Raw genomic sequence first — 24774 nt, 5'->3', positions numbered from 1 at the left:
CAAATTCCATGATGTTTTGTAACCTGCTTGCGGATTGTCAGTAGCTTTGTTTTTACTATAAATTTTCCCTGTTAAATTCAAATGGTATCATTTTCTGAAATTGGCTTAGTGACTGACTAAATAATTCTATCAAGCCTGTAATCTTCCTTGAATCCCAGTGAGAAAGGCACACTATAAATAGAATCATGGAATCATAGAGTTGGAAGGGGCCATACAGACCACCTAGTCCAATTCCCTGCTCAATACAGGATCAGCCTAAAGAATCTCTTAGTATCTGTCCAGCTGCTGCTTGAAGACTGCCAGAGAGGGGCCGAGTTCACCACCTCCTTAGGCAGTTGATTTTCAATTTTGTCCTCGTCTTTTTGAAGTGAGGCCTCTAGAACGGCACACAGTATTCCAGGTAGGGTCTGACCAGTGTGGTACATAGTGGGACTATGACATATTGCAATTTTGATGTGATACCTCTATTGATATTGCATTTGCCTTCTTTATTGCTGCATCAAACTGCTTATGTATATTTAGTTTACAGTCTTGGGCTGTAAACTAAATATGAAAAAAGTACATGTGATTCTAAGGCCCACATCCATTCTAATATGAGTCAGCAGCTGAGCTTGATGGGATGATTAAGGCTGCAATTCTGCACAGTCTCCTTAGAACCATGTCTCCAAATCTGTGGGGTACTTCTGAGGACAGAGTCAAATCTATGTATACATAGTATTTGCAAGCAATCCCCATTCAGTCACTAAACATGCTGGATTGCATTTGCCATTGCTCTTGATGTGACCTTTAGTATCTCCAGGCCTTGTTTTGTTAGTAAAAGGCGTGTGTGTGTGTGTCTTTACAAGGCAGTTTTACCTTTTGAGCGATGACTCATTGGGGCCAAGCCTGGCAATAACCACTGGACACTCTCTCCGAGACCACACAACTTGCACAATATGCTCAGGACTGGTTGCTTGCTACAGTTCGGCAGGAGCCAATCCATGAAAGTCAGTGGGTTGTTGTGGTTAAGAGTTTCAGAGTAAGGTAGGGAAGGGGAAAGGAGATTCCCACACACACACAACCCGGCAAGTCCTTGTAGTCCTCCAGTTCTATATTTTTGTGTGATGCTTCTTTTGGGGGAAGGGGCGTACAATCATTTAAAAACAAGCCCCATTAGACACCCCCACAGGAGGGAGAAGAAAACGCCTTCTTCAAGGGTTCTCCGCCATGCCCGCACTCTGTGGGCGCAGTGTCCCACAACCACTGTTTCCTGTAGCGTCGTCTACGCTAAACGACTTCTCTCCGCCTCACCCCTTTTCGCTCAGGCGCAGTGGTACATTCCTAAGGCGTTCTCGCCCGCCCCCCTCCCAGGCAGGCCAAGTGGTTCAGTCGCGAAGGGTGGCTTGTTCCCTCCCCCACCGGCGGAGGGAGACGCCATTGCGGAGTTGTTTGTGAAGCAGCAGCAGAAGGAGGCGGCCGCCGCCGAATAGGGGAGCAGCTGTGTGGCCGGCCGTGCTGAGTCGGGTTGGGGAGAGGGCTGCTTTTGGCGTTCGGATCATGTCCACTTCAGCCAGGCGGAGGCTAATGCGGGATTTCAAGAGGTCAGCGCTTTCCTTCCTCCTTCCCCGGGGCTGGGGTCGCTCCTGAGAGCGACGTGCCCCCTCCCCCCCCCCCGGCTGGGACTCGCCTCTCCCCGTAGGGCTTCCCTTGCGTCTCCCCGGGGCGCCGAGCCGGTCCCTTGGTCTCCCTTTTAAGCGGCGGCGGCGGCGGCGGGGAGGGGGTGGTGGTCTTTCCCCTGTATTGGGAGGAAAGGGCTGCTTCTGTCCGCCTTCTGTCCCGAAACTAGTGGGGAGGACAAAGAGTTCAGGAGCTCCCTCTCCCACTTCCCAAGAGGGACGGGTTTAATTCCACCCGTACCTGGGGCTGCCGTCCTCTGCCTGTCAGGGAAGAGGAAATCAAGCTCAAGAAGGATTGTTCTAGACAAAAGACTGAAGGGCTTTTTATGTTTCCCTCCCTCCAAAGGGTTTCCCTATTACACGTTGGCAGACCCCCCTTGTCTAAGATGCCTGCCGGATGGTGTATTTGTTCCGTCTGAGGAACATGGAGGGGGACGACCAAAGATAGCCGTTTTTGAAGAACAAGGTTGCGTTAATGTAAGAGTCAGCCAAATCTGTGGGTTAAAAACGCATCGGGTTTCTCTGCCATCTCCCCCCCCCCCTCCGCACCACTGGCCTGTCGTGGATACAAAAGTGGCCTCTATGGAAAGATAAAATATTAAAGGTGCAACTATAGACGTATTGGGAGTTTGAATTGCTATGTAAAAGCTGCAACGATCTGCCGATGCATAGGAAATAGTTGACAGGTTTTGTCAAGGGAGGGGAGAGGGTAGGTCGCAGGCCTTTTAACATAGACACTTCCTTGTGCTGCAGTGCCAGCGTGTAAATTCTCACACTGCATTCTATCCACCGATCTGAAGGCAACTTGCCAATTTATTGCTTCAAAAAAATTTCAGAAACTGTTGTCATACGTTTAGGTTCTTCAGTGAGTCAACAGTAAGGCTGTAAATAAAACTCCTTCCAGTCCAATATCCTCTTCTTCCCTTGGACATGCTGGACATTTTAATCCCCAACTGCTTCAGAGTGGAACGACAGAAGTGGTTCTCTTCACTAGACATGCTGATGCAAACAGGGAATTGGTGCACAAATTCTTCTACTTCCAGAAATGTAAACTCCTTGAAAGGCTGGTTTGAGAATTCCATAACTGATAGGGAGTGGAGGAAATTGTTGAAAGACACATGATAATCTTTTGGATTGTAGATCTCATTGCTTTCATTGTACATAATTCTGAAAGAGCCAATGAATGCAGTAATCACAACCATGCTTGTGTCTGAGAAGAAATCCTAGTTTTCTCACAAGGTAGCCAGGCAGCCTTGTGCATTTCCATGTTTGTTTAGGATTACTTCCTATAATGGTTCTGCCTCACAGCTTTTACTGACATTTGCAGGCATCTGAAGAGCTTATGCTGAAGTTGGCAAAACAATGGCCATTTTCCTTTCTCAAACAGGCTGCCAAGAACGTCATCCTATCCAAAGTGCTGTACCTGGCACTGTGAATGGATTCCACGGAAAAACCTGTTTCGCTCCTGTAAAATCGCCATTTATAAGCTTAATAATATTAACTTTATAACATTAATATGGTTATATGTCTGCACTATGGTAACTGTCTTGCCAAGAACAACAGTTGTAGGTAATCAAACATTGGGTTGCACTTAACAGAGAAGAATGTACATTCTGTTTTTATGCACTGACAGATACTTTAGGATCAGGATGAACTGCCATCATTTTGCCAGTGTAGAATAATGGCTTAGTGCTGTTACATTGTCAAAAGCCATGGTAAACAAATAACGTTGTGTATTTTCCTCAAGAATATCTTCCGCTGAAATCGAGGCTTATGTCGAAATAAATGCTATAGGAGGAATAACTTCAAAATAGAATGCTTCTGTACATACATAATTAAGACCAGGGGTGCATTATTACTATTGACTAGTTGTTTTAATAACTTTCACTGTTGGCTTTAGTTTTTAATGCCTCCCTTGATTCAACTTGTGATGGATTTGTCTTCGTTGAAGGTACTGCAGAAGCTGTACGCTTAGTCTTAAAACAGCCTTAGGATTCCACACTTTTTAATATGAGGCATTGCCTTCTGTATAGCTTGAATGCACAATTGTACTAGAAATTAATTTCTGATCTTGCAGTTTTAGTAATGTATTTTAAAACCTTATTTAGAAATACATACAGATGAATCATCCATGTTGCATGTATTTGTTAGCAAGTCCAAAAGTCCTCTCATCATCAACTTTCCCCTGAAAGGCTCTGCAGCAGTTATTTGTTTGCTGCATTTAATCGTTCACAGAGACACAGTTCATTGCCATGGATTCCAATTTTGTCCTGTATTTCAAGACATTGTGAATTAGTTTGGGCAAATTACTTAAATTTAGTACCTCCCTCTCCTCCTCTGCTGATTGTGCTTGAAAATAATGTGATGGGAAGTAAATTTGCTTCTTCGTGAAGTTAGATGTGAAACAGTCTTTCAAGTTGTATATCACCAGAAATATCGTTCTGTCTTGGACTTTGAACTGGACATTGCTCATGCCAATGAAATGTTACAAAAAGTGGGGAGAAATAGCAATGTTTATGCTTCGGGATTTATACTGCACTTAGCTTGCTAGACCATGTTTGGTTGTGGTGTTATGTGAGCTGTCAGTTCCTCTAGGAAAGAGATATTAAATATACTTTCTCTATTAAGGAGACAATCCCTTTATCTTCTGATTTCCCCCCATATATTCTAGAACAGGGATTCCAAACCAGAGCTCCTGTAAGAGCTCCCCAGAGGTTCCCTGGCCTTTCTCTTATATCCTGCCTAAATGGACTCAGCCACAAGGTATTCCCAGCATTTCAGTGAAATCAGGAAACCAGCTGTTTCCATTGACCTTGGGGGTGGCATTCTCACCTAATTACCATGCCCTGGAAAGGGGATGGAGCCTGACTGCCTACTTCTGCCTCAAACTGCCTCCTTTCTCCTCCCTCCAGTCCTCCTTGAGCATAGCAGGGTGGTGGTGTGGCCAGTTGACATCACTTCCAGACTCCTCCATGGTCAAAAGGTTGAAAAAGGATGTTCTAGAAGATAGTTGGTTTTGTTTAGTGACTGAGCCTGAAAACCCTATGTTGGGAAGTCCCAGTTCTGACTTTACCTCAACCACAGACTCACTAGACTTGTAGATATTCTTTGGAATAATACACACAAAACACTGAACACTTGAAAACTGTTTCTTAGTATTAGTTCATCATATTGGCAACTGAGTTGGTAGCACATTTTGGATAACTTCTCTCCTTGACATAGGCTAACTGAAGCAGTAGATGGGCATAGACATTTCCTCTGAGCTGCAAAACCTTTATATCTAAAGGTATTTCACAGCAGAGACAGCTTTAGGTTTTGAAGCTTCATGAACTGCACTTACAGGGCTTAATGCTGAAGCCAGAGCTTTGGCATTGCAATCTGGCTATCATGTAGCAAGAAATCACGTTCCTTTGCTCTCCAGCCAAGGTTTTAGGTGGCTTGTGTTGTTGACATTGAGTTGCTTGAACAGAGCATGCTCAAAGAACACAGCTATCTGATTTTAAGGTAGTTTTGGAACAAGGAATCACAGATTGACAACACCATGTTGTCAATTTTACAACAATGCTGTGTTTTTCTAGGGTTCCCTTTGCTATAATTAATAAATAGAAATGGATTGCTCTGTATTCTTGCTTAGCTTTGTGACTACTAAGAAGGAAAACTGTTACGTCTGTGTACATCTCTCACAGGCCCTCTGCTTTTAAAAAATATGAACAGAAATCATTGACATAATATCACTGATGTTACAGTGAGAATGTTTGACCATATTAGAGTCAAAATTCTGTAGCTAGGAAAGAAAGGCAGATTCCTATGTTGCATGAAGTTAAGTGTGGAAAGGTCGTAGTCGTTATGCAGGTGGACATCAGGGTGCCCAGTGGTTCCGTGACTTAAGATGCATAGTGCAGTCCTGAAAAGTCACATCCTAAAAAATCAAGATGTTACTTGACCATATGGGAGCAAAACGTGTGATTTGGGGACGGATAACAAAGTATGGTAGGACAGAACGTTATGGGAAACAATGTACACACGTCAAACAAGCCCACCAACCAGAAAAAGTAGTACAGTCTTAACTATACTACAGTATTAAAGATAAATAGAATCAAGACAATTAAATCCATCAATTTCCTCCTCCTTCAATAAGTTTCTGTTTGCATCTGAAATCATATTTAATTCATTCCTCAGAAAACAATTCTGAATTGTTGTTCCCAGCTGAAGGTCAGTGAATGTATGAGGATGCCTTATACTGAATCAAATAGGTCAGACTCTGATTGGCAGGGGCTTTCTGGGGGCTTTTACATCACCTTCTGTCAGGTGATAAGTGGGGATGCTGGCGGTTGAACCTGGGACATTCGGCATACAAAGCAGATGCTCTGCCACTGTGAGTGTGAATGAAAGAGTGAGAGAAAATTTTTTGGCAACCCTATGAATAAAAGGAAACCGCTTAGGGGCGTCACCCCAAGGGTCAGACATGACCCAGTGCTTGCACAGGGGACACCTTTACCTTACCTTTACCTTTATGAATAAAAGACCTCCAAAATGTCCTAATCTTAACAGTTTTGCTCAGGTCTTGCCAGCTGAGTGCTGCAGCTTTGTTGATTGAATCATTCCATCTCATGGTAGGTCTTCCTCTCCATGCTGTCTTCAACATTTCCTAGTGTTATCATATTTTCCAATGACTCTGATCTTCTCATGTGACCAAAGTACAATGCCCTCAGTTTAGTCAAAGATTATTACAGTTATTCGGACCAAGTTATATCAACCAAATCATTATTAGGTATAATACAATTAAAACAAATCCTAAAATAGAAATTAAAACCTAAAATTATCTTTCTTGTAAACTTCATATTGTTATGGCGGTGGTACAAAACATGGCAAGCTGAATTGTTATCTGGTGGGTCTCATTGCTTAATAGCTTCTTTGCTTGATATGCATCTGGATGTTCTGGAAACCTTTTTTGAGTAGTAGATTGATCAATTAAAAAACTAGTCTCAGTGAGAGGGGGGATCTTCTTATAATGATTTACTGGAGCTGAGGACACGACTAAGCATCTAGCAGGGATACATGTCCTTCTTTACAGAGATAGATAAGTGGCAGAGCTCAGAAGATACCTTGTTTTATCTGGGGCCAAAAATGTTGGAGCCCTCAGTTTAGTCATTTTAGCTTCTCTGGGGAATTCAGGCTTGATTTGATCTAGAGCTCGCTTATCTCTCTCTTATGGCACCTGTAAAAAGTCTTCTCCAACACCACATTTCATATGCATCAGTTTTCTTCCTGACAGCTGCCTTCATTATTCAACTTAGTAACAGGGAATATTATGGTATGAATTATCTTGATTGCCAGCAACAGATCCTTACCTGTAATAATTTTTTCTAGCTCCTTGATGGCTGCCCTTCTCTGCCTCAAATCTTACTGATGTTCAGCTGTAATCCTGCTTTGGTTTTACCTTCATCAGTAGTAATTTCACGTCTTCCCTGTTTTCTGCTAATAATATAGTGTCATTTACATATCTCAAACTGTTAATGTTCCTTCCACCAAGTTTCACTCCACCTTCATCTAAATCTTATTCAGCTTTCTTGATGATGTGTTCTGCATATAGATTGGAGATAAAATACATCCTTGTTTGACATCTTTGTCAATTGGAAACTATTCTCTTTCTACATATTATTGTATTAGCCATCCAATGATGTCCATGTATGCAGTGCAATAGTCTGTTTAGCTACCTGAAATGTATTCACAACAAATTGTTGTCTTCACAGAATTCTATTTGTTGCTGTCCTGCTTCATTTCATGCTCCTAGCCCAAGACGTCCAACAATATTTACTTTTGTTTTGTTTCCTACTTCTGCATTCCAGTCACCTATGATTATTAGCACATCTTGTTTAGGTGTGTGATCAATTTATTTTGGGACTTTTGCATGAAAGCTTTCACCAGCACCATCTGTAGTTAGGGCATAAACTGGAATAATGTAGTCTAATTAATATTATTTGGTCGGACCATGCATTCTAGCTCCTAATTGCTTGTGCTACAATTTGCCTCACTGTTAGAGCAACTTCGTGTCATCTATGTTTGGCATTTCCAGAGTAAAATACTTTATAATTTTCTGGTTGAAAATGTCCCAATCCAGTTCACTTTAGTTCACTCACTTCCAGGACTGCAATGTTTAAATATTCCATTTCCATTTTTTATATTTTTGAGTCTCCCTTGATTCATTCTTACAAGGACTAATATATAAACTCTTATTGAAATATGAAACTGAGATGGAACAGATAAGATTCATTCTTCTCACGTTCCATGTTCCTATTATATGTGTTGACTAGCTTATGACTTTCCTTTTGCATCCATTTATGTAAGTGACTGAACTTTCTTTCAGCTTTAGTCCAGTTGCATCAATAAGACAGTGCTACTCACACTTGTCTTCAGCTCTTCCCCAGTAGCTGATTGAGTGCCATCTGACTGGGGATCCTGACTTCTACCACTGTACTTCTACCACTGTACTTTTTGTTTGTTTTGGCTTGTCTTGGTAATCAAGGTAAGAGATGATCAGAAATGGTTTACCTTGCCTTCTTCTGAACCATGCTGACCAAGATTAGTTGAAGTGCTGCTGTGGTTATCTGTGAAAGATCCTCTGCCCCTATCGCCACTGCAACTGTCCTCTTCTGCTGTTACGACCATTCTTTTTTGAGGGGGGATGGATGCATCTTGGTCTGGCATCTCAGCCCTGATTGACTCTACTAGGAGTTTAGCCTCTTATCTGTAACTCCTTGTAAGATAATTTTTGTCTTTGCTTTATTTATTTTGTATCCTGAGTAGAGTCCAAAATTTCTCAGTGGGTCTAATAATGGTGGAATTGATTTTGTCGGGTTTTCCAAGGTACAAACTACATCGTCAGCGTAGCATTTCAGTTTGAATTCTTTTTCAATTCTTATTCCAGTGATTTCTTCCGTGGCTCGGATCTTGGATGCCAATATTTCTAGTACCAGATTAAATAATAATGGACAGCCTTGCCTGGTACCTTTATTTATATTGATTGATTGTTCTGTAAGCATTCCATTTACTAATATCCTTGCTTCCTGTTCCGAGTATATACGTCTGATCAAATAAAAAAAAACATCACCATAGTCTATCAGTTTAAGAGTCTTAAATAAAAAGTCCCAACAAACATTGTCGAAAGCTTTTTCTGCATTTAAAAATATAAAGGCCGCTTTCAGCTTTTTCTTCCTCATGTAGTCTGCAACATTCAGGACAAACCTGAGGTTGTTCCTCATTAACCTTTTTGGCATAAAGCCTGTTTGGTCTTGATGTACTATGTCCCCTACATGTAATTACGATTATTGTCTAGCCAGCCTCCATAATGTGTATATATTGTGGATTTTCTATCTTTTTTTTTAGATTACAAGAAGATCCTCCTGTGGGTGTCAGTGGTGCACCATCTGAGAATAATATAATGCAGTGGAATGCAGTTATTTTTGGGTAAGCTAAAAATGCTTTAATTTTGAAGAAAACCAATACTTAAGAGAAAGCAAGATACTTGATACTTTTTCTTTGAGCTTCTTTGTTATTTTTAATGGAAATACATAAATATAAAACTTTATGTTCTTCATAATACTGAGAACTTTGGCTGGATATATATTGATCACATTACTTAAACTATAACTCTATGAGCAGGACATGCTGGTAGCAGTTCTACTGAAATATGAAAAGGGACAACTATCTAGTTTAAGTAACAGGTTTGCACACTTAACCAATATCATTATTGCAGTTTTGATCCTAAATAGTAGCATAGCTGTTTTAAGAAATAGTACTACTTATGTTGATTTACGCTTAGTTTCTACCTTTCCTTTAAATTAGAATAAGATTGCCGCTATAGAAACTCTGTATTTTGTATTGTTCTAGGCCCGAAGGTACTCCCTTTGAAGATGGTAAGTTCTTAATATTTCCTTGTTGGTGGGGGGGTCTAAGTAAATTTCATATAACTTTGCATTGTCTGATCATCGACTTATGTTATCTGCCACATTATTGAAATGACCCATTATAAAATTCCAGTTGCTGTAACAATATGTCCGAACTACAAAAGTGTAGCCAAAGAGTCTTCTGTAGTATAAAGCAATCATCATACATATTGAAATACACTATTTTGGCAGTGCCAATGGGCAAATAGTTCTGCTTGTTTAATTGGGACCACTAGATGCTGTCAGAATAGCATACCAGAAAATGTTTTAAGTGTGACATTTTGTGCACATAGATATGTTATGTTGGCTATCTTTTATTTGTATTTGCATTAAGAATTGTAGTCTCGATGGGCGAAGTACAGATTTTTATGATGTAGGTCAAGTCAGAGTTATTAGAGTTCTACCCTATATCTAAAATCAGATTATCTGCATTTAAAAATTAACCAATACGTAGCCATACCCATTTGACTTTAAAAGATTGTAATCACTGTGGCTAGATTCTAGTTTCTGTTGAGCTCTTTTAGATTGGAAAGCAGTCTTGATCTCAGCTTTTTATTCCATTAGAATTTCCTCTGCCTCTCCCTTAGAATTCCATTTCCATCAATAATGGTATTTTGGCCATAGTGGCATCTCTCAGTTAAGATCCGTACAACTGTAGTATTAATTCTGTATGAGCTGAACTTGTGTTTCTTGAATAACAGTCTCCCCTGCCACACACAAAGTACTGTTAAGAGTGTGAGGACTCTTAAATGTTTGATTGAAGATGGAAAACTGTTCAAAACATGAAAAGGTCAATATCCCACTGGGGAGACCAGAGGCTTTGAGCGCACCAGATTAGCTATTTGGATCCTGGCCACTATCACCATCCTGAAAATGATTAGATAATACAGAATGATCAAATGGACAGCTAGGTGTACTCCAGCTGGGGCTGAGAGAATTAGTAAAACCCGCACTCAAGATCTGTCAGCTTTTCTGTTGGAAAAATGGGCAGACAAAACCCGCTTTGAGCACTGTACTGGGGATCATAATACCTACATGTGGGATGGGGGCTGCAGCAAGGAGAGGAAATTGGGTAAGACAGAGGAGAAAATTTTTTAGGATTCAGCCCTTGATTCTTAATATTCTGGCCTTACTGGGATGGGGTGTGGAGTATAGGGTAATTTTTAACAGCTTTACAAATAAGTCCATAGAAGTTACTAGTCTATGAACGTTTTACTAGCCTGCTTACTCCTACATATTTAAGGTAGTCAGCTAAAAGGGGGAGATCCCTTTTTGAAAAGCTTTCCTGGGCAGAATCTGCACTTACTTTTTTTATTCCATTGTCAATCCTGTTGAATTCAGATCGCTTTGAACTCGGGTCTTCCTCTTCCCCCCCTCTCCATTGAAACAGGAAATCCTTCTGCACGTGGTTAGGGAGGCTCAGAAGAGGGGGGGAGGCAAATGGAGACTCTTTCTCTGTTTTCTTGAAGGGGGGGAGAGAATCCAAGAAGTCAGAGGAGGGAGGAAAAAAATCCTTTCTTTTCTTGAAGGTGAGGGAATGAAGAAGGCACAAAAAAAAAAAATCCAAGGCCGACAGAAGTTGAGAGAAATTAGGGGCTTCTCCTTTGAGGCAGGCTTGTCACATGACCACCTGTAGCCAATCACGGGTCCTCTACCACGGAGGAGAGCCCAAATTCAAAACAATGCGATTTTCTGAATATATTCAGGCTTAAAAGCACTCTAAGGTATCGCACAATAAAGGTAGGGTCACTCTGGATCAATCCTTCTTGCTGCAGAAGAAAAATTAAAATCGCCCCAAATCCAAACGGAAATCACATTCTGTGTAGAGGGCAGGGATTGAATTGATCTGGGGTTGGAATAAAAGTTCCGTGCAGTTTACACCCTGCTTTGCCTGGCACAAGAACACCTATGGCTATTTACTAACCTGACATGCAACATCTTGGTCGTGGAGCATATCTAAGGTTCTTGCATATGGCCCATGGCAGCTTGTTAAGACACCCAACACCATTTGTACTCCTTAAATTTCGGTTGCAAAAGCATCCTAAATGGCTGTTGGTATTGAAAAACTATTCTCTGTTCTAGCTTTTGGCAGAAACACTGCTAGGCTGGGTCTAATTGAATACTCTTAGTTTATATAACTCTTGAAGAAGATTGGCTGCTTTCTTCTTTGAAGTTTTCTTTTCTCGTTGTGTAAAACACTGGAAGAATCATGTCTCAAGCAGATATTAAGTAAGAGTTTATTCCAAAATAGTTGGATATTGAGTAGTCCAACATCTTTTAAAAAGAATATTCCTTGGGGCAATAATCTCTTATCTTTTTGTCTCAAAGGAAGATCTTTCCTTTTACAGGAAGGCTCTTAAGCGATTTCTCTGAGATAAAAGGATACCAGAATTCATCACTATGAGAAACATAGTGAGGATTTTATGTGTAGTTCTGTGTTATCTTTTGCTTTCCTTTCTAAAAATTTGCTTTTTCTGTTGGATTGAGATTTGATCATTTCTGGCTGATTCACATATTAGACTTCTTTTCATTTGGAAGGCAGTTTTGTGTTTTTATTATAATTTGGAAATGTGTACATTAGTTATGTATTTAAATGGACATGTATGTATTGGTCTATGTATGACATCATGACACTGTATATGAATTTTGTCTGCTTCCTGCCCAGCAGTGTTTTCCACATAGAATTTGCATAATTTCTGGAGAATCTCATAATTGATCATTCACCAGAATTTACACCAGCTTAAAATGCAATGTTATATAACTCTTTATTTATGAACTGCTACAGTACAGTGGCTAAGACCTGAAAGTTCCAAATTCAAATCCCCATTCAGTCATTTAACTCATTTGGTAACCTTGGGTAAGTCACTCTTTCTTAGCCTAACCTATCTTATTGGGTGTTCTCCTACAGTGGGGCCAAAGTCATCCAGAGTGGTTAGGTCACGCCTCTGCTTGCCTAGTAGGGCAATTGTAATGCAGATTTCTTGCAGCCACTTAGTTGGTGACCAGAGCCTGACCGGCCAGTTTTAGATTGCCCTACTGCCTAGGTAGGAGATCCTGAGCTCTGTTCCTGATTGATAGAATCCATTAGATTTATAAAATAAAACAGCTGCGAAAAGAAGATATTTTTTTGCTACAACCAACTTCCTTGCAACTGCAATATTGAGAAAACTGCTAGAGACTTTTCTTCATGGCTCCCACATACTCGCAAGCGGCTGGAGCCAGGACCGACCACGCTGCAGAAAAACAGCGGGAAGGGTCAGAGGCGGCTGCCCCTGAGGAGCAGCCCAGAGCTCCAGGCCTCCACTCCTCCAGTGGACCCGCGTTGGGGCATGGCTGGCGGTGGCGGATTCCCCACCCCCGACAGGATGGAAGGCAGGAGCACAGAACAAAAGGGCCCTCATGAAGGAGAAAGGTTGAACTGTGCCAAAAGGCATCGGCTCTCACAAAGCAGCCCCCAAAGCCTACAACAAAGCAGATGCAAGACTCCAGCCGCAGATATAAGAGCTCTGGAGCCCCGGAATGCATGCCCCCTGGGGGCCGCACTAAACAGCCACTGGAATGCTCAGTCGCAGAGCCGCCTGAGAAACACTGCTTGAAGCACGCACGACCAGTGAGCCCTATAGGTGAGCAATATGTGCTGGAGCTGCAGTCAAGGACTAGTTCCCAAGACCTCCAGTCTCTTGAGGACGACCAGGGCATCCTGGAGCTCTGGGAACAAGTCCTCAATACATGGCAACAGTCACCGTGCCTAGGGAGCTCCCAGGCTTCCAAAATGGCACCACCCATGTGATCCCCAAACATGGTGGCATCTTCCCCATACTTGCATAATTCTGGCTCTGAGCTCAGTACAGATGAGGGGGGGGGGTTTGACCTCTACTCTCTGCCAAGGGTCCTTCCTCTCAAGGAGGGGGGGGGGAGCTCAGGTGTACCACAAGTCCTCTGGCCACCAGTAAAAGCAAAACAATGGGACAAGGAACAATTGTTCCTGGGCTTCCTTGAATGGAGAAAGGTTTGGCCCAGGAGGGCTAGGGAGTCATCCGGGGCACTCATGGAGTTCCCATCTATTCCGCATGCCCCCTAGCAGCCACAAGGAACAGGAATTGAAGGATTCAGAATGCTACGCCACTGATTTTTCTGAGCAAGAGAACACCTTTGTCATATAAATTCGGGGGGGGGGGGAGCCAAACCTACACAGGTGCGCATGGGTCAGTCCTCCCTGGCATGGACACAGTACATGCTCCCCCAGTGAGGTACATTTGCAGGTACCCTGAGACTCTTTCAGAAAAGGAGGAGGGGGAGCTCTCAGGAGATAAGCCCATTGATACACCCCAGACATGTCCATCAGGCTCTTCCAGGCAAAATACATGCAACACCTTCTGCCAAAGGTCATTTCTACCCTGAAGTACAGGATGGAAGTCTGAGAAAAACTTCAGTCAAAGACTTCAGCTAATCTAGATACCAGGGGTTTCATGCGGCCTGTTCCTGCCCACGCAGTCCATCCATTCCAAGTTAGCTCTGACGATATCCAAAAATCCGATTGGCTTATTCCAGGCATTGGAGACTCTGGCTTCCTTTGCCAGGAGACTGTACATTCTCAAAGAGGAGGCAATGGAGGATCTAAAAGTTCCACTTCTTGATGCTCTGGCGATCACCCTCCATTCGAGAGCCTTGCTCACCAAAGATGGAGACAACCCTCTGAAGGATACAAGAGACAAGAAAAATGAATACACTAGTAATCAAGCCCGCTGTAGTCATAATACAGCGGGCGCTAGGCCAGGGACGGCCTGACATGGCGAGAGTTGCTCCCTTGTCTGCAGGGCGGGAATTGGAGAGGCCAAATGGCAGGCGCTTTGCACCTGCCGATTGGCCCCGCCGATGGTCTGTCCGGAGGAAGGGGCTAATCTGCACCCTTCCTCATCCCGGACAGAGCCCACCCTAACTCCTCCCCCTAAGCCCTTACGGCTTTATTTAGTCTGTGGCGCCTGTGGCGCCGCGGGCAGGGTTAGGATGCTTAAGAAGAACTATGAGGCTCCTTCCATGGTGATCAGAGCTTCTGTAGCCCTATCCAACTCCACTCGGGCCATTGTCATCTGGACCAACAGCATGATGAAGTCTCTGAATTTTCGCCAATACAGAGGCAAAAGTGTCCTCCTGAAGAGCAAGAGGGTGGCAGAGTTTGCCATGGATGAGTCCCAAGATGCTTTACACTTCTGCGCAAGAGCACAGGCAGCCAATGGTACCATTAGTTGCAACATTTGGCTGAAATATTAGAAGGTTGATCACATCTTGAAGACCACGCTGTCTACTTCCAAGCTTTGGTGGTAGACTCCTCTTCTGTGAATTAAACTTGGACAGGGTCCTTGCAGAGATGAAAGAAAAGTAGAAGGCCATGCCTGCCACATCCAGCCCCAGCAGAGACAGGGATAACAGAAGCAGCAGTCCTTTCGCAACTACCACACTTCCGGCAGGGCTAGAGACTCAAGGGACTTCAGAATTTTATGCTCTGCAAAATACAGGCGCAGGTTTGTACAGCAGCAGTCCCAGCCCTTCAGGCAGGAGAAGAGCCAGCAAGCCCAGAAGCACTCTGCCTGCCTACCTTGTTGAGGGCAGGCTCTACTTCTTCCAGAAGGCGTGGAGCCACACCACAACAGACCAGTGGCTGCTGAGCATAATTTTGGAGGACTACCAGATAGAACTTACAACAGACCCCCCCCCCCCACAAATCACTTTGTCTAGTCTCCTACTCCTAAGATACTGCACAGAAGGTCTTTATTAAGCCAAGCCATTCAACATTTGATCAACATTGGGGCCATAGATGAGGTTCCCCCTCACCAAGGATCCTCAGGAGTCTATCCCGTTCTTTTTGTTGTGCCAAATAAATCAGGAGTGGCAAGCAATCCTCAACCTCAGAGGCCTAAACTGATGGGTGAAGAGATGGCTGTTCAGGATGGAGTTCCTGTGACATATTCTTCAGATTCTGCAGTGGAACAACATGTTGACATACCTGGATCTTCAGGAGGCATACCTTCACATTTCAATCCACCTGGACGTCAGAAAATACCTCTGGTTCTGTCACCAGGAATGCATTTCCAAATCACATCATTGCTATGCACCAAGGCCATACTGGTGCTGGTAGTGAACTGGCACCAAGGAGAAATTCACTTCTATCCTTATTTAGGCACTTTTTTTGCTGAGGGCCAAGAATTGAGGGATGGCAATGTCAACCACATGACACACTATCTCCATCCCTCAGACCCACAGTTTTACTGCTCAACAGTGACAAGTCACTTAGCTCCCACTGCAGACCTAGTACACCTGCGGTTGAGGATTTGGTACACAGCACGATGGTTTTCCACCAGTTGACAAACAGAGAAAGGTGATACAGATGGTTATGGAGATCATGGCCAGCAGGGCATTCGAACTTATGCACCTAGTGGTGCTTCACGGGCTGATGATATCCACCATTGACATGGTGCCTGTGGCTCGCTCTCACTTGAGACCATTGCAGTGGATGCTTCTGTCATTCCAGCGGGACATTGCAAGACCAAGAAACTGATACTGCCTACGTCAATCTGCATAGAGCTCCTGTGGTGGACCCTTCCAGAAAATCTGACAAAGGCATATGATTCAATCCTCTGAAGCAGTGGTCCCCAACCTTTTTTGGGCCGGGGGGGGGGAGGCGCGGGCGCCAGGCGCTACCATGTCTACACATTTGCGCCCACACCTCCCTCCCCTCTACCGCTGCCTGGTACCGGTCTGTGGCCTGGGGGCTGGGGAACACTGATCTGAAGCACGTCATGGTCACACTACGGATGCAAGCCAGAGTAGCTGGGGAGCGCATTGCGAGGAACTCACAGTGCAGAGCAGGTGGTACCAACCACACCAGGGGTACAGCATAAACTGGCTGGAACTTCGTCCAGTCAAGCTGGCACTTTTACACTTCCATCTAGCCCCTCGATGCACATGTTCTGGTGTGAATGGGCAACATGATTGTGAAGACACAAATTAACAGACAGGGCAGCAGGAGTTCCCACACACTGTACCTCAAGGCATCCCTACTCATGAGAGGGGCAGAGCAGAACTCTGCCAGTCTCAGGGCTGAATACCTGAAGGGCCTTGACAACTAGCAAGCAGATTGACTCGGCAGACAAGATCTCAACTCAGGAGACTAGAATTTGAATCAGGAAGTCTTCCACCAGATTGTGGCCAAGTTCAGCACCCCAGTGATGGACCTCCTGGCGACACCTCAGAATGCACAGGCATTGAGATTCCTGATGCAGCAGAGGGGGTGGATGGCCTCAGTTGCCCATGGCCTCAAGGACATCTGTACGTGTTTCTGTGAAGCGTTACACGGGATCTGATAAAAAAAAAGCAATTGTGATCATCGTGGCATGCCATTGGCCTCAATGGCTATGGTTCTCAGACTTGATTCAACCATCACTGTCAGACCCATGGCCGTTGTTATCCAGGAAGGGCCTTAAAGACCTATTGTGGCCACAGTGGACAGCCTGGAAGTTGAGCAATGATTTCTCTGGAATTTAGGTTTCACCACTAAGATAGTGGACATCATGTTGCAAGCAAGGAGACCATCCATCAAACGCATGTACAACCATATTTAGCGCACTTTCCTGACATGGGCTTCCAACAAAGGCCTGATAACAACTCACCTGTCCTAGAAGGACACCATAGACTTCCTGTATGATGGGAGGCAGCATCACCTGAGGGCTAACACCCTAAGAAGAGATCTGAATGCCGTTTTAGGCATTGACAGTTCCAACTCCCTGATGATGAAAGTATACGTCAGATGTTTCTCAAAGAGGTCAAGTAGCTGGATCCACCAATCCAGTGTAGGTTCCCAACACGGTAGTTACCTACAGTTCTTCACGCCGTAACCAAGCCTTCTTTTGAACCCATCCGTCAGTCCAAACTCAAGTACTTGTCATGGAAGGTGGCCTTCTCATGGTCACCACTTTGGCCAGGCAGATCTCTAAAATAACCGCCTTATCCAGGAAAGAACTCTGCTCCTTTAGAAAGGATGTAGTCGGATTGTGGACAGATCCTAGCTTTAATCCATAGGCCTCTTCACGCTTTCACTGCAAAAAGCTGGTGGTCCTCCCTGATTTTTACCCCAAACTGCAGATACAAGGAGAGAGGGACCAGTATACACTGGATGTGTGACGGGCCCTGTACAGATCAGCAGGCTTGGAAACATTGTTCATCTCCCGTGGCAGGACAAACAGTCATCGAAACATTTCTTCAGCCACCATCGCCTATTGGATCAAACAGTGCATTATCAAGGCCTATGAAGCCCAGGGCAAGATTGCTCCAGCAAAGATCATGGCACTTGTGCCGTAGCATCATCCACAAGCTTCTCCATCAGTGCACTAGTGGTGGAGAACTACCGTGCAGCTACATGGTCTTTTTCTCCACCTTTGTGAGACACTACCACAGAGATCAGTTGGCCTCTAAGGAGACTGACTTTGACTGTTGTGTCCTGCAACAAATAACTCTAGAATGTAACATGTAGTCTCCCACCCCGGGCACAGCTTGGGTACTGCTAACCACTCTGGATGACTTCAGCCCCACAGTCAGAGAACAAAACATTGGACTCACCTGAAGGTTTCTTCTCTCCAGTGGGGTGAAGTCATCCACATCCCATGCAAAGCATGGAGTGCATATTCACACAAACACATTAAACAAACAAACAACAGCCTGACATATGAGAATGCAGCAGGGCTTGGGAACAACTGGAAGGTCAGGCTCTGGTCACCAGCGAAGTGGCTGCAAGAAATTTCATTACAATTGCCCTACCTAAGCAAGCAGAGGCGTGACCTAACCATTCGGGATGACTTCGCCCCACTGGAGAGAAGAAACCTTCAGGTGAGTCCAATGTTTCAGTTGTTAGGATAAAATAGAGAACAATATATGCCATCCTGGTGAAGCGCAAGATAAATATGCAAATATAATACAGATCAGGTAATTTTCTCTGGCAAACAAGTTGGCCAAATTCTTGGGTGGGGGTGGGGGTAATACCAATGTCACATTGCCAGCCTATGGAATGGAAATTCCACAGAAATAATACTATATTAAGATGCCTTTCCTTTAGGACAGTTAAATAACTTGTATTGTAGATTCTGTTGAGTGGGGTGCTAAGATAATACAAGGTTGCTGAAATCATTTCTATTCAGAGCCATGTTTTGCAGAATTTTATTAACACTTAAAATAAAAATAAACACTTGGTCTAACATTTTTAGAGTAGTAGGTCCTGACCGAGGTGGGTCAGCGCTGCTGATACTATTAGACCTTTCGGCAGCATTTGACACAGTCGATCATGACCTCCTAGCTCACCGCCTTGCCGACGCTGGGATATGGGGGACCACCCTCAAATGGTTGATCTCCCTCCTCCAGGGTCACGGACAGAGGGTAGCAATAGGAGAGAGAGTATCTAGCCGTCACCAGCTCACATGTGGAGTCCCAGAAGAGCAGTCCTCTCTCCTATCCTATTTAATATCTTCATGCGCCCTCTTGCTCAGCTGGTGCGGAGGTTTGGGTTGGGTTGCCACCAATACGCAGATGACACCCAGATCTTCCTCCTCATGGATGACTGCCCTGACCCCCCCCCCCCCCCGAATCTTTAGCCAGATGCCTGGAAGCAGTGACAAAATGGATCAAGCAGAGTCGTCTGAAGCTCAACACTGCAAAGACAGAGGTCCTGTGGTTGGGTAGGAAGGGACTATGGGAGGAAGAGCGCCTGTCCACCCTGGACGGTGTGCAGCTCCTAGTGACTTACTCCGCCAGGAACCTGGGCGTGATCCCGGATGCTTCCCTTACAATGGAAGCCCAGGTCACAAAGGTAGCACGGCTGACATTTTACCACCTCTGCCAAGCCAAACTACTAGCGCCCTACCTGGAACCAGAGCACCTAGCCACAGTGATCCATGTGATAGTCACCTCCAGACTGGACTTTGGCAACTTGCTCTACACAGGCCTACCCTTATCCTTGATCCAGAAACTACAACCGGTGCAGAACGCCGTGGCCAGGGTTCTCGCTAAGACATCATGGAGATCTCATATCCGGCCGGTACTCCAAGAATTCAGTTGGCTCCCAGTTGAATTCCAGATTAAGCTTAAGGATTTGGTAATCACCTTTAAGGCCATACACAGTCTGGGCCCAGTGTATCTGAGAGACCGCCTCCCTGCCTATACCCCCAGAAGAGCTCTACGCTCCGCCACCTCCAACTGGCTATGAATCCCTGGCCCTAAAGAAGCACATCGGGCCTCAACAAGGTCCTGGGCCTTTTCAGTCCTGGCCCCCACCTGGTGAAATGAGCTCCCCAAAGAGATCAGGGCCCTGGCGGAACTTCCACAATTCTGCAGGGCCTGCAAAAAGGAGCTCTTCCACCAGGCGTTTGGTGGGGCCGACTGACCCATAACATCTACAGGTGCCCCCCCAGACTGAGGGACCGAACCTACTGAGGGATTGTCAAAGTTATTGTTGAAGTGCCGTTCTAATTGTTCCAGTTGGTGTGTTGTTATTATTGTTATACTGTTATATTGATTTTGATAGTGTTCTATGTGAATGTTCCAAAATGTTTTATGTAAACCGCCCAGAGCCATAGGGAAGGGCAGTATAAAAATCTAAATAAATAAATTTCTTTTGCAAAACTAATGTCTGGGTTTTAAAAGCATTTACATGTACATGGTCTTTTTTCCTATTCTTTTCTCTTACTATGCAGGTACCTTTAAATTAGTAATAGAATTTTCAGAAGAATATCCAAATAAGCCTCCAACTGTTAGGTTTTTATCGAAAATGTTCCATCCTAATGGTGAGTGCTCGTGATTGTAAAATTTTACATGCAGTGATGTATCCTTTTTTGACATCTTAACAGTGCTCTGTCTGTCTTCTGTCAGTTACTCAGTCCAGAAAATGTCCACAACTTGTGGGCTGGACTGTCAGAGAAGCAGGCACAAGAATAGACAAATGTATTAAAACTAGTATCTAGTAAAGGCTCGCCTACTTAATTAATGTAAAGGCCTTTTTTAACTTTCCCAATAGGGACCTAGGACAGCTTACAAAATACAATTTTAAAAAATAAACCCAACAGTAAAATAAATGATGGTTTTGTTATATTTGCATTGTTTATGGTCCCCATTTCTCACTAAGATGCCAGGCAGATTATCAGTGTCAGTCAGTACAGTGCACCACATCCTGGGCTGCTTCTCACTCAGGGCCACAGGCAGCAAGCCATGAGCGAAGAGCTGAGGCTTATGCCTCTGGCCATACCCTAGGCCACATACAAGGCCCAGACTTCATTCAGCTGCCATGAAGATGTTCCCAACATTCCTGCCCTACTGGAAATATATCTCGTCAAGTCCAAGCTCAATATTGTAGAGAAGGAAGTGGTATTACTCTTAAAAGTTTTTCTACTGTACCACTGTGTCAACATTTAAACATTATTACTTATAAATACAACCCCAAAGTTGTTTTTGTGACTTGATTTACAAACATTGTATTACTTATCCGAGCAATCAGTATAGTCTGGTTTATTTTGCCATATGAATTTTACTTAGTAATCTCTCTTGAAATGAGTCACACTGTTCTTTGTGTACTGTTTTATTGTTATAAGGCCTCATTTGACCTGGGAGCAGGACTGGTGCTCTCAAGTACTGATTCAGTTCTTTGAGAAATCATCAGGTTCCAATTTAGAGGCACACATGCCCTGTGCACAGCTGTTCTGGCAGCCTAAGGTGCTTCAAAATGCTGTTTGCAGTGCATGGGGAGGGAGGGTGAACCAGAGATCTCTTATTTCTAAGGTTCCTGATCCTTGGGTAAAAAAGAGACAGCCTCCTACAGACTTGCAATTGAAAAGTGGAGTGCTCTTTGTGAGAAAAAATGTAACAGTTTGGCCGTGCATGTGTTAGCCTACTCCAAGTAGTCAAACTGCGGCCCTCCATATGTCCATGGACTACAGTTCCCATGAGCCCCTGCCAGTGAATGTTTTCTGATCTCTCTGTTTTCTAACACATATTTTCCTATTGCCGAGAAGTGGTTAGGTATAGGCTACTCGTTATGTTTCTAGAGTGCAAAGGAAAATAGTACCTTTAGATCACACAGTTTTCTCTTGACTCTATATCATAAGCTCTATGAGTCATGAACTCCCAACAGCCTAATTAATTACCAGATATCTTTTTGAAAACCCAAGTTTCTTACTAATTTTTGAATCTGGCATAATTTTCTGCCCATGCAATGTGAAGTACAGATAAATCCTGTGTTTTATGAAGTAGTCAGTTCTCCTTCATGGGCTTATACAAAGGCAGTGACCTTCAGACCCATACCCATCTAACTACAAGTTGCAGAATTTTTAAAGAGACTGTTCTCAGAAATCCATTGTGTAGCCTGATCCTGTCCATATTTACTTGGAGCAGAGTCCCACAAATGTCACTGGAACATACTTTCTAGTAATTGTATTCAAAATTGCAGACCTAATTTGACCTTGGGAAAGGCTACAAACTGTTGAAATAAATATGAATTAAAATACTGAACTTTATTGGGATTGATTCTGTGCTTAATCATGATACATATTGTTAATTTTAAAACTTTCTTTTGTTTTAGTGTATGCAGATGGTAGCATATGTTTAGATATCCTTCAAAATCGCTGGAGTCCAACATATGATGTTTCTTCTATTTTAACCTCAATTCAGGTAATAAAAGTAAACAGCTTACAAATCTACTGTTTCCCTGAACTGATGGAGAAAGGTCCCACAAATATGAGGGACAAGACCATGAAGGGTTTTATATGTGATAGTCTGTAGTCTGGTAACTGATGGACCGTCAAAGGAGTTACTGTAAAATTGGAGTAATATGCACGTTCTGACTAGCAGCCAATAATAACAGAGTTGTAATCTTCCACGCCAACTAGAATCTCTGGATTTAATTTGAGAGGAAACCTGTATAGAGTGTGTTAGTCTAGTCTTGGCGTCAGCATGGCATGGATTCAAGTGGGCAGACTGGCCATGTCAGGGTAGGGGGCCCTCTTCTAGGAGTTCAGTGACTTGGAAGAAAGCATTTTTTTCAGCTGCATTAATTTGCTTCTCAAGCAATAATGTTGTATCTAGTATAACCCCTAGGCTATAAACTGAGTCAGTTGAACCCCATTGAAAGTGGGGAACACAAGTTCATTCAAAATCTCCACCTTGCCATCCATCATTATATTGGTCTTTCCAGGGTTCACACCTGTGCATGTTTAGGGGAAGACTTGCTTAGAATTGCTTTAAATTGCTGTCAGTTTTTGATTTAAAATGAGTATCTGTTCGCTTTCATTTTAATTATTTTTTAAAATGTCCTTTCTCTTCCTGCAGTCGCTGCTTGATGAACCTAATCCAAATAGTCCTGCCAATAGTCAGGCTGCACAGCTTTATCAGGAAAACAAACGAGAATATGAAAAAAGAGTTTCAGCTATTGTTGAACAAAGTTGGAATGATTCATAAGAAATGACTTCCTTCATTAACTTCATTCACATAATCATCATGTACAATTTAACTTGCGATAGGAAATGCTACCAGAATTTATCAAGTGCCACGTTTGACTTGCATACAGATGTGTTTGCAAAAAAGCCCTTCAGTTTCAAAACTCTAAACGCTTGTGTACCTTGATTAATGTACTTTTTATTGCATGTTATGACTTAAGTTATTGCTACATAAATTTGTAATATATCCTGTTTGTATTTTTTTCAAAGTGTATAATGTTGGTGTGAAGTTTTCATGACAGAATATACATATTTTGTAAATCTGTACTTTTTCAAAATATTGAATGCCTTATTTTTTGAATTCTTTAGATTTTTAAATTGGAAAAAAGTCACTTAACAGAGTTTTATATATAAAATATTTCATGTAAAGCTGAAATACATAACCTCAGTGCAAGAGAGTTTTCTGTCACTTCTTTCAGTTTTCTGTCCGAAGGCTCACAGATCCTCTAGTTGGTAGGTTTCTGTTTTTGTAGTATCTTCAGACCACAAGATGCTGTTTCACATACATATTCTATAACTCCTGCCATTCTAAGAGATGTTTGATTCCCAATAAAGGAAGACAGCTCTCAATGCTTTTATGTGGTAGAGAGTTACATGGAACTTTTTAAAGACATTTCTTGTATCCTGCTTTGGGAGGAATTTGACACTGCAACCTCAGAACAGGCCTGTGAAAGTTGGGTTTAGCTAAGATACCCACAGATACTCAGTAAACTTAATGCAAGTGGTAGTTTGAAACCAGTTGTCAGTCATGTAAACCCAGTACTTCATTTTATCCACCATTGTATCTCACTTGGCTATGAAGCTGGTGATCAGAAGCAAATTCTGACTATCCAGACTTAGGCCTTAGCTCCCCCTGTGAGCTTGTGGTTCTTATCCAAGTGTGTATAAGATATTTTATCTTTACAGTGAAAGGCTAGAGCCAGGCTTCAAAAACCTGGACGTCTGTATTTTGGAGGCGTCTAGATGTAGGATGACACCTTTAAACATTTTGTTAGCAGGTAGCTAAGTGGCAGGCAGGAAGTTAAGTATCAAGCCAGTTTTCTATACTAGGGCAAGAGAAGGAAGCCATATAGCACTGATGAGTATTTTGTAATATAATTGATGGGGTTTGCTCCTCAATTACTGGCAATTGTGACAGGATATTTGCATTTTTGTTAGTGCATGCTATCCTTACAAGTATAGGTAGGCATTTTGAACTGTGTTCATGATGTGGATGAAAATACCATGAATCCTTTCCAAATATTTCCTCCTGTTCTGCTGAGTGTACAGTTCTGCTATTCTTATGGGAAATATTTGAATGTTTATTTTGAAAGATTGACTAATGCAAAGTAATGTCAATCTCAAGCATATTATTGTATTTAGTACTACTTCCCAGTTGCCCACCCAGGCAGAGAATTATGAGCTCCAGTTTCCCATTCCTGAGGAATTATGTAGTGGGAGAAAAAAGGACCTCCAAATAGTAATTAGGAATTTTACCTTTGTCTCTGTGTTACAGGCCATAGAGACTAGGGAAGGCAAGGCAACCTAGTGTACCACCTGGAAGTGATATTACACCCACCCTGAGCATTGCCCCCCCCCCAGTATAGCCTTTGCTGAAGCAATGTTGGGAACTCTTTGTCCTAAGACAAGGAGAGTTTGATATTCCTC

The 24774-nt window shown here is 43.2% G+C and overlaps 1 protein-coding gene across 1 annotated transcript; it reads left to right on the top strand.

Moving 5' to 3' along the window:
- The first annotated feature begins 1386 nt into the window (after positions 1-1386).
- On the top strand, positions 1387-23697 carry UBE2B (ubiquitin conjugating enzyme E2 B). Its single transcript, XM_077326828.1, has 6 exons — positions 1387-1580; positions 9042-9122; positions 9546-9571; positions 20338-20427; positions 22215-22303; positions 22961-23697. Exons 1-6 carry the CDS (start codon positions 1537-1539, stop codon positions 23087-23089), a joined length of 459 nt encoding a protein of 152 aa, XP_077182943.1. The 5' UTR covers positions 1387-1536; the 3' UTR covers positions 23090-23697.
- The last annotated feature ends 1077 nt before the right edge of the window (positions 23698-24774 follow it).

This window comes from Paroedura picta, chromosome 3 (genome assembly GCF_049243985.1).
Source record: "Paroedura picta isolate Pp20150507F chromosome 3, Ppicta_v3.0, whole genome shotgun sequence".
In the NCBI taxonomy this organism is placed as follows: domain Eukaryota; kingdom Metazoa; phylum Chordata; class Lepidosauria; order Squamata; family Gekkonidae; genus Paroedura; species Paroedura picta.
This window is presented reverse-complemented; position numbering and strand designations above follow the sequence as displayed.

What these genes read in the sequence shown, in the direction of transcription:
- UBE2B (XM_077326828.1), top strand. Translation starts at nt 1,537, where the DNA reads ATGTCCACTTCAGCCAGGCGGAGGCTAATGCGGGATTTCAAGAG. An exon ending in TGGAATGCAGTTATTTTTGG is followed by an intron (nt 9,123 to 9,545) that starts GTAAGCTAAAAA and finishes GTATTGTTCTAG; the next exon opens with GCCCGAAGGTACTCCCTTTG. An exon ending in GAAAATGTTCCATCCTAATG is followed by an intron (nt 20,428 to 22,214) that starts GTGAGTGCTCGT and finishes CTTTTGTTTTAG; the next exon opens with TGTATGCAGATGGTAGCATA.